Below are 16,255 nucleotides of genomic sequence, written 5' to 3' on the forward strand. Positions count from 1 at the left end.
GTGTACAAATTTGTTCCAATCACTAAAATTCTCTTAGAAAATAACCCTGCTGCTTCTAGATGATCGAACAGTTGGACAAGTAGTAGATTTAAGGGAAGATCGGGAGGTGGGGAAGAAGGTCCAACATACAAACTGAAATTTCGTTCTTGAGATAAATTTAATGCCTAAAACTCTAATTAAGGTTGGAAGTTTCTTATATATTTAAAATCACTGATGTTTGAGAATTTTGAGAGTTCATATCCCAAACTATGGCCCAAAATAATGCTATCCCTTGAACTGTCACTAAGCCCTTTTGGGAAGAGAGGGAGATAGACTGCATGAGGGTGCTATGTATCAAGTACTTTTGAACAATGATTAAACAAGTCAAATGAATAATATACTATGGATTTTTAGATCCTTTAATATATAAATCTTCATTAATATATAAACTATAAAGTTTTAGGGCTTGGAGCATAAGGGAGCATGGGCGCTATATCAGCCCAGTTCAGTCCCTTAGTTGTGTCCGACTGTCTGCAACCCCACGGACTGCAGCATTCCAGGCTTCCCTATCCATCACCAATTCCTGGAGCTTGCTCAGACTCATGTTTATCGAGTTGGTGATGCCATCCAACCATCTCATCCTCTCTCGTCCCCTTCTTCTCCCACCTTCAATCTTTCCCAGCATCAGGGTCTTTTCCAGTGAGTCAGTTCTTTGCATCAGGTGGCCACAGTATTGGAGTTTCAGCTTCAGCATCAGTCCTTCAATGAATATTCAGGACTGATTTCCTTCAGGATTGACTGGTTGGATCTCCTTGTTGTCCAAGGGACTCTCGAGAGTCTTCTCCAAAACCACAGTTCAAAAGCATCAATTCTTCAGCACTCAGCTTTCTTTATAGTCCAGCTATCACATCCATACATGATTACTGGAAAAACCATAGCTTTAACTAGATGGACCTTTGTTGGTAAAGTAACGTCTCTGCTTTTTAATATGCTGTCTAGGTTGGTCATAGCTTTTTTTACAGGGAGCAAGCGTCTTTAAATTTCATGGCTGCAGTCACCATCTGCAGTGATTTTGGAGCCCCCCAAAATAAAATCTCTCACTGTTTCCATTGTTTCCCCATCTATTTGCCATGAAGTGATGGGACCGGATGCCATGATCTTAGTTTTCTGAGTGTTAAGTCATAAGCCAACTTTTTCACTCTCCTCTTTCACTTTCATCAAGAGGCTCTTTAGTTCTTCACTTTCTGCCATAAGGGTGGTGTCACCTGAGTATCTGAGGTTATTGATATATCCCCTGGCAATCTTGATTCCAGCTTGTGCTTCATCCAGCCTGGTATTTCGTATGATGGACTCTGCATATAAGTTAAATAAGCAGTGACAATATACAGTCTTGAGGTACTCCTTTCCCAATTTGGAACCAGTCTGTTGTTCCACATCTGGTTCTAACTGTTGCCTCTTGACCTGCATACAGATTTCTCAGGAGGCAGGTAAGGTGGTCTGGTATTCCCATCTCTTGAAGAATTTTCCAAGTTTGTTGTGATATGGTATGCAGCAATTTTTAAACTTATTTGAATATGAAACCCTTTGTAGGGTACTTATTAAGATCTCCTTTATATAACTGTATAGAATGAAGTCTGTAAATGATACCATAAAGAATAACTTCTGTACTCAATATCATTTAACTTCAATAAACATCTGACTTTCTTCCCTCATTTACCCAAATCTCAGAGCTAGAGGCATTTTGTTCCTACCTATATATTTAGCAGCTCTTCTAGCCACAGAAGCTAATGCTTTTTCTAGTCAAGGGTCATTTAAGGAAGAGCTCAAAATTAAGTTAGAGTTGCTTGAGATTTGCAATAATCCTTGCTCCTGCTCTACTAAGAACTTCATATCCAGGTTCTGGTAACTAGGTCTGTATAGTGCAGCCTGGTGTTTGGCTCCTTGTCTTGTTCTCTTGCACAAACTTATTTGGCTGTAACTTGGGTTTGGCTCTCTTCTCAGTCACCTCTCCCAGGATCTGGAGCCCTGACTCTGAGACAAAGTTTTCATTTATAGGGCTCTTGTTCAGATCCTAATTTCAGTATCTCTTAAAAGTAGTTTGCTTTTGATAAAAAGAATCTATAGAGATAAGAAACAGAGCAGCTATTAGAAGGTAAAGCATAATTTCTAGGTAGGAAGAAATGGGCTGAAATAGTTGAAGAAGTTACAGACATTAAAGTGCTGATTAAATCATTTGGGCTGAGCATTTTGTTAGTTGGCTAACTTTGTTAACTGACTGCTTATTTCAATAAGACTGGGACATTGACTCAATTTAGACAAATAAGTGAATAATGACTGGGTCATTCATTTTGTCAAAATAATACAAGTAGTCCACCTAGCCACAGTGATTTCATGTCATACCAATACAATAGCATTAGTAGACTTTCATTATATTAGATTTTTCAGGATGTTGAAATAATAAGAACTCCTAAATTTAGAAAAACCTGAAATGAAAATTCTTTCTCAGTTATTACATGAAAAAGCATTAATAATTTAAGCTAAGTGAATATAGTGTTAATTTAGATACATACTGTGTCATTGTATATTTATAGAAAACAATTTTGCAATGTTTTTATTTACTATCAGAATTTTATCTGATGATATTAATAAAGTATATATAAGGATGAAAATAATTTCACAGTCTCTATAGTCTTTGCCAGCTGGTTCATTTTGTTTAATATGTGAAATTAAAACAACTGTACAAATCGTAATTTCAAGTGATGTAAGATAGTAAATAGCAAGGAGTGTACAGCACATGGCTGCTATTCGACAGAACAGGATGAGCATTCCCCAAGTAAAATCATATTGAGTGGATTAGTCACACTCAAATTTTTAATGAATATATATCAATATATACCAGAGTCAAGGATTTCAGAGTCTTATTAAAAACAGGATATCATCAAAAGATCTAAAAATATTCCTGAAAAAAAAACTTTATATTTACCAAAGGGAAAAAAAAAGGCAAAATGTCAGTACAATTCTGCACCTCAGGACTGCTAACACATGCCAAATTAAACTATTATCCCTGTAAGTACTCTACATAAGTTTCAGTATGTTTTCAATTTTCTAGTTTCCTGTGTTTCAAAAGAATGAGTATTATTATTGGGAATCCAAAACTGTACAACATTTAGCAGTTTGAAAGCAGAGCTAAAAAATGAAAATGAAATGAAGTATAATAGCTTTATATAACTTAAATGACTATATGTAAGAAGACACTATAATGACTGAAATATCAGAGATATCTAGTGAATCTACTATTTCAATAACTCAAAGAGCAAAAAGCAAGGGAACTCATGAAGAAAAGTCCTCTGTGATGTGAGAAACAGAATGCTATCATATACACGAGAAAAAGCTGAATTTTCAACAAGGTTCCACACAGCCCAGCTCGGACTGGCCTCTGAGTAGCCTCAGCCTCACTGCACGCCCTCCGTTCCATGCTGCCTCCATGCCCACAACACTAACATAGTTCCCCTTATGTGCATGCTCCCAGGCTGCTTTCTCTGCCTAAATCTCTGCTCTCTACTCCACTACTGTACTGCTCATATCTATGAATAATGTTTGTTTTCTCTCATGTAGACTAAGCTTTATGACATCAGGGGCTGTATGTAGTTTGCTCAGCATGTAAACATAAAAGAAAGATACACGAATGGATGAATCAATGAGTGTGGGCAAGTCATAGTCAAAATTATTTATTCTCAACAAAAAACTGTATCTACTATGCATTTCCTTAGATGATGTGAAATCATGTGGTAGTCATACAATGAATGTAAAATCTACTGAGAGGCTACTGCAAGAGATACAGAGGAAATACCATTGCAATGGACTGACAAAAATGTTTGAAATCCAGCAGATGTTTAAAATTGAAAACAAGTAATGAAGTCAGGCTTCCCGGCTAAGTTTAGTCAGATATAAGGGTTAATTATGCCACGGTAACGCGACCATAAACACAAAACCCAATGATAAATAGACAAACAAAACAATATCACTATTAACTGTACAATGGATACTTTTATGCAAGAAATTTGAAACCTCTCTCCTGTTAGGCTCAGTTTCCTCAAGGTATAGATTGTGCCTGTCTTGGCATCCTCTTTGTCTATATCAGAATCCTAAACTTCATGCTCTTAGGATATCTTTACACTTTCAAAAGTTCTTGAGGACTTCAACAGTTTTTATTCATGTGGACTATATTTGCCATATTCAAAATAAAAACTGAGAAAAACTGAAAATACATAAGAAATAATTTAAAAATATAAACCCAGTATATGTAATAACATATTCTTCATAAAAATCATTACATTTCCCAAACAAAAATTTTGTGAGGGCAATGTTTCACAAATCTGTTTGATGCAGACTTTTTGCCTCAATGAAATGTTCGTTATCGTAACATCTCAACTCATGACAACCAATTTGGAATGTTTGTCTGAAACATTCAGGAGGACAGTCTGAACCAAAAAGTGAAAAACAGCACAAATTCAGTGTATAATTCCAAAATCTAAGAGAAATAAGTAGATGACTAGAGACATTTTACTTGAAAAAACATCAAGCAGAATCAAATCAAATGGCTAAGCTGAATGTTCTGAGTCTCTTCAAAGCAGTAAATTAGATCAAAATACTTTAGTGAACACAAGCTGGATTCTAGTATTTTTTAGCATCCTACATGCCATTTCTCCTAGAGAAGGGCATGGCAACCCACTCCAGTATTTTTGCCTGGAGAGCCCATTGGACAGAAGAGCTTGGCAGACTGCAGTCCATGAGGTTGCCAGGAGTCAGACACGACTGAATGACTAAGCATGCCACTTCTAATTAATCCATAAAAACCACAAGAAAAAACTTTGCTGTATTTTTAGCACATCTGCTCTAAATATTAATAGGAATTAACTAAATACCAGAGAAAATTTATTGATCCAAATACTTTACAAGCTCCAAAATCATTATTTTTGTTCTAAAACTAGCCTGACGTAAATTCAGAAATAAAAAAGATAATTTGAAGACTTTGTAGATTGTTTTAATGTCATCTCACTACTTAGCAAAGAATAAAATGACTTACTTTTCCTTTTCTTGAAGCTGTTGCTCCTGAGAGGCCATTTTAGGTTCTGTCCCCAGATTTTTTTGCATCCGCTGCCTCCTCTTTCTACTTGGTGCAATATCAGGTATATCAGGACTTGAAATAATGGAATCATCTCTTCTTACAGTAGCTAAAACAAAATCACATAAAAATTATGCATATTTTTGAGTACAGTATCAATTTGCTGCTTTAGCACCGATACAATGTTACACAATTAAAATAGAGCAAAACTATTTTTATAAATTTATTCAGATTTCTTATCTTTGACAAAGAATATAAAATAGGGAAAAGACAGTCTCTTCAAAAAGTGGTATTGGGAGAACTGGACAGCTACATGTAAAAGAATGAAATTAGAACACTTCTGAACACCACACACAAAGATAAACTCAAAATAGACTAAAGACCTAAATGTAAGACCAGAAATTATAAAACTCTTAGAGGAATACACAGGCAGAACCACTCTCTGAAATAAATCAGTGAGATCCTCTATGACACACCTCTTAGAGTAATGGAAATAAAAACAAAAATAAACAAGTGGGACCTAATTAAATTTAAAATCTTTTGCACAGCAAAGGAAACTATAAACAAGGTGAAAAGACAACGCTTAGAATGGGAGAAAATAATGGTGAATGAAACAACTGACAAAGGATTACCTTCTAAAATATACAAGCAGCTCAAACAACTCAATACCACAAAAACAAACAACCCAATCGAAAAGTGGGCAAAAGACCTAAACAGAAATTCCTCCAAAGAAGACAAACAGATGGCTAACAAACACATGAAAAGATGCTGGAAAGATGTTCAACATTGCTCATTATTACAGAAATGAAAATCAAAACTACAATGAGATATACCTCACACTGGTCAGAATGGCCATCACCAAAAAAATCTACAAACAATAAATGTTGAGGAGGGTGTGGAGAAAAAGGAAACCTCTTGCATTGTTGGTGGGAATGTAAACTGATACAGTCACTATGGAAGACAACATGGAGATTCCTTAAAAAACTAGGAATAAAACTGCCATACGACCCAGCAATCTCACTACTAGGCACACACCCTGAGGAAACCAAAATTGAAAGAGACACATGTACCCCAATGTTCACTGCAGCACTATTTACAATAGCTAGGACATGGGAGCAACCTAGATGCCTACTGACAGATGAATGGTTAAAGAAGCTTTGGCACATGTATGCAGTGGAATGTTACTCGGTCATAAAAAGGAACACATTTGAGTCAGCTGTAATGGGGTGAATGAACCTAGAACCTATCATACACAGTGAAGTAAGTCAGAAAGAGAAAAATAAGCATCATATATTAACACATATATATGGAATCTAGAAAGATGGTACTCATGAACCTATTTGCAGGGTAGCAATGGAGACATAGACATAGAGAACAGACTTATGGACACAGGTGGGGAGGGGAAGGACAGGGTGGGATGAATGGAGAGAGTAACATGGAAACAGATACACTATCATATGTAAAACAGAGAGCCAATAGGAATTTTCTGTATGACTCAGATAACTCAAATCGGAGCTCTGTAACAACCTAGAGGGGTGGGATGCGGTGGGAGGCAGAAGGAAGGTTAAAGAGGGAGGGAACACAGGGATACCTATGGCTGATTCATGTTGAGGTATAGTGGAAACCAACACAATATTGTAAAACAATCATTCTTCAATTAAAAATAAATAAAAAGAGATTATTTGATTTGATGAAATGAGTAGTTAGTATGTAATATGTAATAATAGTATGTAGTATGTAATAATACCAATATAAAACCCAAAATATATTGTATACATGGAACAACTTGATCAAAATGGTCTTTGCCTATCTTGAGCAACAACCTTCTGAAATGCATAGATAAAAGTGAATTAGAGGCACCTTTAAAGAGGTTTTGTTGGAGGGAGATACTGCTACAGGGATAATGAATCAAACTGATAGGAAAACAACAATTATCAGCAGGAATGGGGACTTCCATTAGTGATCTAGAAATAAGTTTCATAAACTTCTCAGCCAACTGTAAGGAATAAATGCAAGAAAAGTGGAAGAAAGTATTAACATATTGCTAATGCGGCTAACCCACTAAACTACCCTAAAAAATGTTTGATATACATGAAATAGAAGCAACAAAAGACATATGCTTGATTTACATTCCTTTTTTCTCTATGAACAACTTAACTGCAAAGAGCTTAAGGGGAATTCAGAATATTCTTTCACTCAATACATAGTATATTCTGCTATCACACATTTTTCTGTATAACAAAAGAGCTCCTTTGTTATTGGTAAATAATGAACAATATCAACATAATTTGAACTCTGGATTGTCCTGTTGGTTCATATGATTTTTTCCCCAGCTTGTTAAAGTTTTAAAGTGATAAGGAGCAATCTTCCATTCCAATGAAAAAGAAAATCGTAGCAATGTATAAAAGCCTTAAAGTTGAAATGAGGGCTAAAAATCCTACACTATACAAGTCCATCACTTTAGCACTAAAAAAAGGGGCTGGTTTAGTGAAGTCAAGAACCCTACACTTTTCAAAAGTTAAACTCTCTGCAAAGCTGCAATCAGAGCTGAAGAAGCTGTGAAGACATTTCTCCCTGTATCTCTACTCAGACATTTAACTTTTTGATGAAACTAGTGTAATTAAATGTGTTCAGTAACTCCCATCTCTTTCATTTAAGAGGAACTGTGATGATGCAAAGGGTTAGCTGACTGTTTCACCAAACATCATTTGGTGAAAAGGTCAGAGATCTCTTAACGGTGTTAATATTTTTATTAGGATTATAACTAGGGAACTAACAACAATAATGTAAAACTACATAGATTTTAAGTGCTCTGCCCAAACCTTAACTTTTTCTCCCAAAAGCTCTATTAATTTTAGTGTGTTAGTTTGCAGAATGAGTAGTTGTTCAGGCATACATGTGTCACATTCTAGAAAATCCTGCATTTTGGGTTCTCATTCTGTGTAGTCCAAGCTTCTCTGAGTGGCCTGACATCACTTGGACACTACTAATCCCTCTCTAGAAATTTTTTTTTTTTTCCTGGATATAACTACCAGTTTTGAGAATGCAGTGCTAGACACGTTACTATGGGTTTTTAAAATATTATCTTATTAATCTTTAAACTTGTGAAGTACCTACTAAATTCATTTTACTTATGGGGAAACCAAGAATTTAGAGAAGTTAAGAAACTTGCCCAAATCATACAGCTTTTGCTTTTATACTTTATCATTATAGCAATTAAAAAATATTTCTATCTGGTGGGTAAATTATTTCCTGATAAAATATGCCCATCAAAGCATATTTTACTTTCCAAAGCTGCTTAAAGACACATAAGTTCTAGTTGATTTCTTATACATTATTTTATTCAAATGTTTTGGAAGTAAAGAAAGATAAATTGAAAAAAAGATGTTTCTCTGAACATATTCCAGCTGAATGACTCCTTTCTTCTTATAAAGTTATGAGATGACTAAGGAAGATAATTCTGGTTTCCTAATTTCTTATTCAGTCAGCTCTCATACAGGGTTTAATCAACTGCATAAGCAATCAACAAAGTACAATCTTGTCCACGAATAAAACTAGCAAAAGTGTCAGAGTTAGAAGATGTTTCAACTATATATAGACTTGTAAAATGGAGAAAGATTTCATTTAATTACATGTTGGACATTTATGAGGAAAGAATGTTAAGCTTAAATTAAAACATAAGATGAATTTTTTAAAAATAAAGTTACATAAAAGTTCTGCCATTAATTTCAAAACTCCAGATAGCAACTTATACTTCGGCACCCAACAGGATATTTTATGTGTCAAATGGTTATATTACTTTTATAATGCTAAGAATTTACTTTAAAATGCAGTGTGATTAAAGGTGTGTATTAGTAAAAGTGTTGTATCTACTCAAGAATCACAGACCAGGAACAATTTTGTGGGATTCTAATAATAAAGTCCATATACCTGAGGAGGCTACTAGAGGCACCTTTGTTATTTGCATGTCAATAACTGATGTAAAAAATGTGTATCTATTGGTAAAAACAAGGCATGAAAACAAGCATGATGAATACTGCATATGCGCTCTCATGAGTAAAATTAGAGGCATTTTAGATACACAGATTGGCTAAAGCATTTTAGAGATACTCCCTCCATTTTATGGACAGGTAATAAGAATTTAATGAGGTCTGTTTACTCTTAGAGATGATGCACTGTGCTAAATCTTCAAGTAGTTTTCTGTCTAGTTGTGACTTCTGGACAATTATAGTTGTCTGATGACATGAAAACCTGCCATTCCTACCTCAGGAATCTTTATATTTGTCAAAAGTGAAGTTTTGATAAGAGCGGGTGACTGGGACACCTAAAAGGACGTATAGCTGGGACTTCTTCAAGCTTATAGAACAGGTTCATGAATAATTTTATACTTGCTAGTCAATTTTTAGTTGACAACTGTGTATGTGGGAAAACCTAATCTGATAACTTACTGTCATTATTTCTACAGTTTAAACTTCTTGGTGGCTACCATGATGTGTCACAAAGAACTTGCGCTCTGCATAACCAGGAGTTTTAGGTCAGTTCACTGCTCCATTTTTATCCATTTCTCTCCACAGTTACAATGGAGATCACTGTAACAATGCCATAAGGAAAAAGGGCTACCATATACTTATTTACTGGTTAAACCAAATGTTAATCCTTCTTTTGGTTTGTTTTTGTACCATGAGAAACAGCGTTCCCTTCAGCTTATCACATATATGAGTGCGTGCTCAGTCATGTCCAACTCTTTGTGAACCTTTGGACTGTGGCCTACCAGGCTGCTCTGTCCAAGGAATTTTCCAGGCAAGAATAATGAAGTGAGTTGCCATTTCCTCCTCCAGGGGATCTTCCTGACCCAGGAATGCAGGAACCCGTGTCTCCTGCATTGCAGGTAGATTCTTTACCACTGAGCCATCAAGGAAGCCCTTACTACATAAATGTAATAGCAAATCATACTATAATAGATTCACTTAATTTATATATGGCTTTAAGTGAAGTTTTGATAATAATTATATAAACTTTTTTTTTCTTCAAATTTTATTTTATTTATTTATTTATTTTTTTGCCCATCACTTTTATTTATTTATTTTTTTCATTTATTTTTACTAGTTGGAGGCTAATCACTTTACAATACCGCAGTGGGTCTTGTCATACATTGACATGAATCAGCCATGGATATACAAACTTTTAAAAGGAAAAATTTCCATCCTATCCTTTCCTCTTCACCCTGCAATTCCAGAAACCAGAGAAAAAAAGAGGTGTTACTCCAGTCTCTGGTACCTACACATTATTCATTGATCATTTCAAGCATTCCTCAAATTTGAACCCATCCCACCTCTATTCATTACTTGTGTTTATGTTTTGTCCTCACATTTCATTTGGTCTCAAGGCTGGATACTTTATTCTGACCCCAAATGCCTTGAACATTGATTCTGTGTCTTAAAACAAGCAAAGCTGTTTTATATACAACAGAAGGTGTCTGAATCACATCAACACAAAGTCAAACCTTACGCAGCCTCCAAAATGTCTATATTATTCATGCTCACTGGGCTCAGTCATGTCCGACTCTTTGGGACCTCATGGGCTATAGTCTGTCAAGCTCCTCTGTCCATGGAATTTTCTAGGCAAGAATACTAGAGTGGGTTACCATTTCCTTATCCAGCAGATCTTCCTGACCCAGGGATTGAACCCAAGTCTCTTGAGTCTCCTGAATTGGCAGGTGGATTCTTTACCAGTGCACTGCCTGGGAAGCCCATATTAGTCATAACTTTACCTATTTTAAGGGTGACAAAGTCTTCACTTACTAGTTTTACATCCCATTTTTAAGAGAAAAAATCAATTTACATGAAGTTTACTTAATACATTGCTCATTTTAGCTGTGAGGAAGAATCTGAATAGAGTTGGAAAGCATGACAAATGTTAAAAGGGAAATGAGAAGAAATGTGGCCTATATAGAAGAATGTTCATGAGAGAAAAAGATGCAGGAAATGAGATTGGTTAAGTAAGGGATGCAGGGAAGGGCTGGATGGAAAAAAAGATACAGAGATACACTCAATAAATTTGCAAGCTTTCAAGGCCAGGCAGAAGAATATTGAAGTTGATATTGACTGACGAATTATTTTTTCCCTGAGATTTCACACCCAGAATTTTCTGTTTTTAATATTATCATCAGATTCTTTGTCACAACAATGTGTCTTTCACTATTTCAAGGAAATAAAGGAAAAAAAAAACTATTGCCAATTAACTTATTATGGCTGAAATAGAAGTGGGAGAGCTGTGGGATGAATTTCAAGTTCTAATTGGGTTCACTGCATCTAGAAAATGAGGAATCTTTATACAAGCTTGGTTATTGTGAAAGGTGGCTCCACAGAAAGCCACACTTCTTCTCATCTGACAGAAGAACTGCAGGAGCTTGGCAGCAGGAGTTCAGACATGAGAATGCCTCGGAGCTGGCCATGCTGGGTACTCTCAAGGGCGAAATAAAATGGCACTGTTGGTTAAACTGCCTAAGCCCCACGAGTTAAACTACCTGGTAAACTTCTATTACTGACCAGAGACATATTAATATGTCTTTTGTCACCTGAACATTATTGACTGGAAATGTTTCAATATTCACTTACATAGCATATAGCTGGTCACAGGTGTTAGTTTCTGCAAAAATCCCCGGGTCAATAATGTGTTAAGTCTTTGATGGTTAAACATCTAAATCTCAATGTTTTTAAAAATAATTTTTAGGTTTATAATTCATTTTATTAGGAATTCATTATTATCTCATGGCTATGGACATTTTCCCCCTTCTTCCTAATATGCATAACTTCACACATCTATGAAACTCTAATGGAGATTGCCACCAGAGATTCCTGTCCCCCTCCAAACATATACATCTATCTAGAGCCCCTGAACCCACCTCCTCCCCTCAAAATTAATGTCCTGAGGCATGTCAGTCACAACAATGACTACTTAGCTCTTAAATTATTGAATGAAGGAGGCTCTAATCTTTAGGCCCTTTGACCATGAAAAAAAAATGTGCTATTTTCAATATGCCATGTTCAAACAAAAAACTTTGAGTGGTTCCCCATCACCTATAAAATAAAGTCCTAACATCCTAGTTCTGCATTCAAATCTCTCTACAAGGAAACCCTCACCTTCCTCTCTGACCATACCTCCCACAATCTTTTGCTACAGTGTATAAAGAATTCCAAGGCCTCTAGGGTTCCTCCACCTTCCTTTTTCAATCCTTACTTTCCTTGTCTTGAATGTCCTCCTATCTTCTATTGGCTCAACTATGTGTTCCCTTCCAGCACAGCTCATTTGAACCATTTCAGTCACTCCTAGTTTTAATAGTGTCAATCCACAGCACTCTCCCCTTCTCTATAGGGTTTATAGTTTGAACCACTCATTTTACACATACTATCTTGTACTGTTATTCTTTTTATGTATATTTCCTCTTTCTCAAATAGATTATAAACACCCAACAGCTAGAGGCCATATCTTACAGTTAGCTATATCCCTAATGTATTATCCAATAGTGTTATACATGAGGAATATGATGACTTGAACTCTTATTCTGAAATGTGTATCTTATTTTTTAATCAAAACTCATTCACTTATGGTCCTCAGAAGTATAGAGAAAAATCCAACCAAAAGACCTGGGTCTGGATCTCTATTTCTACCATTTACCTTGGGCATATTACAGATCTTTAAGTTCCTCTGTGAGAATATGGATATTAACCATGATTAAGTGGGATAATATAAACTGTTTTATAAATCATAGTGTCAGAAATATTTGATATCAGCATCAGTATTACTGACAAAATGTGTATGTCCTTACAAAAGATCCGAGACTCATTTACTTTTTCAATTTAAAAGTTTACTATTATTATTTTCTTATTATAAAGTTTTATTATTTTCTTAATATATAAGTTTCAGGTATATAGCATTATAGTTCAACATCTGTAAAATGACTTTCATTTACGTGAATCTGACAAATTTTCAGGCTATCTTCTATAGCTTCTTAGATACATAAAAATTAAATTGAAAAAATAAAAGGTAAGATAAATTCATGGTTTTCCAAATTCAAAATAACTCAATTGTCCTAGTATTATTATTTATTATTAACACAGAGTAGCCAGACTCCTATGGCTGTTTCCTGCTATTTTATTCAGTTAGTCATTTCATAAATGTTTATAATCAGTAAGTCATCATATTTTATTTCAAAAGATATAAAATATTGAGGGGAAAAACCAAAATCCAGACCTAAAAATACTACCCTAAGTAAATCTGAAACTTCAAAAAACCTACTCTTCCTCTCACCAAAGAAAATAGCCAACCAACGTGCCTCTGTAGTTTGTCTTACTGACAGGTATGAAGATAAGCAAAAAAAACTTAGATAAGGTCAATCACACCATACTTCAATAAGTGGTATCTTAAAGTGACCTATCTTGAGGTAGTAAATTTCTAATGTGACCAAATAAGCACACATTATTTTCCCTCACCATTCATCAAATAGCCTTTTCATATCTGTTATCATTTTCTACCCAGTTTTCATAACCTAACCTGAATAACTGATTAACATCTTACATGGAAGGTGGATGATCTAATCTATTGTCAGCAATCACTTAATGAATGGATAATTAACACTGCATTAAACTCTTAAAAGTGTGTGTGTGTGTGTGTGTGCACATGCATGTGTGTATCCATGTGCAAAATAGACTTTTCAGGCTATTTTGTCAAGCTCCTCTTTTAGCCAGCTGGGAGTCAGATGTAATAACAAACGCTTTACTACATTGGGGTAACCCAAAAGGTCATCTTTGGAAATCCAACACTTTCAATGTCAGAGGCAGGGTGGGCCACTAAAGATAAAATACAGACTCCAGAAGTATTCATAGTACAGAAAAAATGTAAGTTGAACATACTAAGTATTATTACGTACCTATAAAACAATCTACTTAAAAATGTATTTATTTGTTCACTTATTAACAAATATTCACTGCATATTTTCTAAGAGTCAGGCACCATCCCAAAGGTACCATCATCATGCATTCAAAAAGTTTATAATTGAGTAGGGCAGAAAGACACAACTATTTTTGCAAGAAAGCCATAAGTTATACAAACAATTATAGAGGAACAAATTTGAAAGTTCTAAGATAGGCACAAGTTTCCACACTTTCACTGATATTTTCAAATTAATCTGTGAATTTTTAATTGCTCTTTTTCATGATGAAACACTAAGACTTGATTTCTTATTGTTTTCTTTTTTTTTTCTTAGATAGGTATTATTTTCAAAAGTTTAATTGTTAGTATCAGGTGGCTCTAAAGTAAATTTGCCAAAAGAGAAAACTAAAAGATTAGCTTGCTCTGAGCAAACTGATAAGAAATGACTGGGTTTCAAAATTATGTTTTATAGATATTTCAGAGTGAACTCAAACAATATATCTGAATTAAAACTCTAAAATTACCTTCAAAGATAGTCCTTCATAAGGCCCCACAACATCCTTAACAGACTTCAGTACACTTTTAATAATTTATCTAATATTTATAAAGCTCAATGAAGGTAGAGACTGAGTTTCTTATGTACTACTGATAGGTATGAGTATAGACAGACTAGCAAGGTCTCTAATACATAATGGTTCCTCAATAAATATTAGTTCATTGGTATAAATTCTAAAATACTAATAGAGCTAATGACTTCTTAAAAATATTTTAAATCTATGTAAAATAATATATTGTTGATGAGCTATGGTTGCCAGGCTAGTTAACATTAAGAAAATAAAAATATTAGTGGGGAAAAGCAGTTTATGAAAGAGCAACATTAGCCTTCAATTTATATTATTTTATGATTAAAAATAATAAACATTAGAAAGCAGTTTTAAAGGTTAATAAGTTTTCAGAAAACAAAACTACAATTTTTCATCTTTCACCAGCATTATGAAAGGGTCTCTGCCTATGAACTACGTCATGAAATGTTTCGAGACAATATAAAGCTTTCACTGTTGTACAAGAGTCAGGTATGGACTTCTGTCAACTTATGACATTTTTTTTTCAGCATTTTCTTAATAGATTTAAAGCTTTTTAAATTCTTCATTCTTTTTTGATGTTGGTCAACTTTTAATAAAGCCTGGACATTTTATGCTTAAGGGGGTTTTATTGAACGAGTATAACTGAAAAAACGTACAAAAATAAGTGAAATATTAAAACTTTTCGATGAAATGGTACAGGAAATCTTTCAGTTCACTGTTATTTTAACAATGTATTACCAATACATTGTCTGCAGTGACTTTAGGTGAACTGGTTAGAACTAGGACAAGGTCACTGGCGCAACTAGGTCAAAATGAGAATAGGATGAAAGCGAAAGTAAAATGCTGCTTAATGACCTGGTGAACTGAGTGGGTAAAGGTCATTAATCTAGAGCATAAACCCTTTCTTTGAATAGTCACAAGGGTGAGAGGGAGAACTTGACTGACAAGTTCTGTGACATGACAGACTTTCCCATTTCATTTTGCTAGAATTTGCTTAATCTTAGAAAGAATTAGATAAACTTTGATACATTAACAAAAAGTATTTCATCTGCACTTCTTTAAACCCCTTTCAGTTCAGTTCAGTCGCTCAGTCATGTCTGACTCTGTGACCCAATGGACTGCAGCACACCAGGCCTCCCTGTCCATCAACAATACCCAGAGTTTAATCAAACACATGTCCATCGAGTCAGGGATGCCATCCAACCATCTCATCCTCCGTCATCCCCTTCTCCTCTCGCCTTCAATCTTTCCCAGCACCAGAGTCTTTTCAAATGAGTCAGCTCTTCGCATCAGGTGGCCAAAGTACTGGGGCTTCAGCTTCAGCTTCAGTCCTTCCAATGAACACCCAGGACTGATCTCCTTTAGGATGGACTGGTTGGATCTCCTTGCAGTCCTAGAAGGGACTTTCAAGAGTCTTCAACACCACAGTTCAAAAGCATTAATTCTTCAGCACTCAGCTTTCTTTATAGTCCAACTGTCACATCCATACATGACCAGTGGAAGAACCATAGCCTTGACTAGACAGACCTTTGTTGGCAAAGTAATGTCTCTCCTTTTTAATACGCTGTCTAGGTTGGTCATAACTTTTCTTCCAAGGAGTAAGCGTCTTTTTATTTCATGGCTGCAGTCACCATCT

The 16,255-nt window shown here is 35.1% G+C and overlaps 1 protein-coding gene across 6 annotated transcripts in view; it reads right to left on the reverse strand.

The window, feature by feature from the left end:
- The window catches only part of XRCC4 (X-ray repair cross complementing 4), a 291,089-nt gene that overhangs the window by 103,283 nt on the left and 171,551 nt on the right, over positions 1–16,255 (reverse strand). For all 6 annotated transcript variants that reach the window (XM_043464727.1, XM_043464722.1, XM_043464723.1 and 3 more), the window contains one exon: positions 5,066–5,213. In XM_043464727.1, the coding sequence (XP_043320662.1) occupies positions 5,066–5,213 (148 nt within the window). The remainder of the gene's footprint in view (positions 1–5,065; positions 5,214–16,255) is intronic.

Source organism: Cervus canadensis, chromosome 4, assembly GCF_019320065.1.
Source record: "Cervus canadensis isolate Bull #8, Minnesota chromosome 4, ASM1932006v1, whole genome shotgun sequence".
Lineage (NCBI taxonomy): Eukaryota > Metazoa > Chordata > Mammalia > Artiodactyla > Cervidae > Cervus > Cervus canadensis.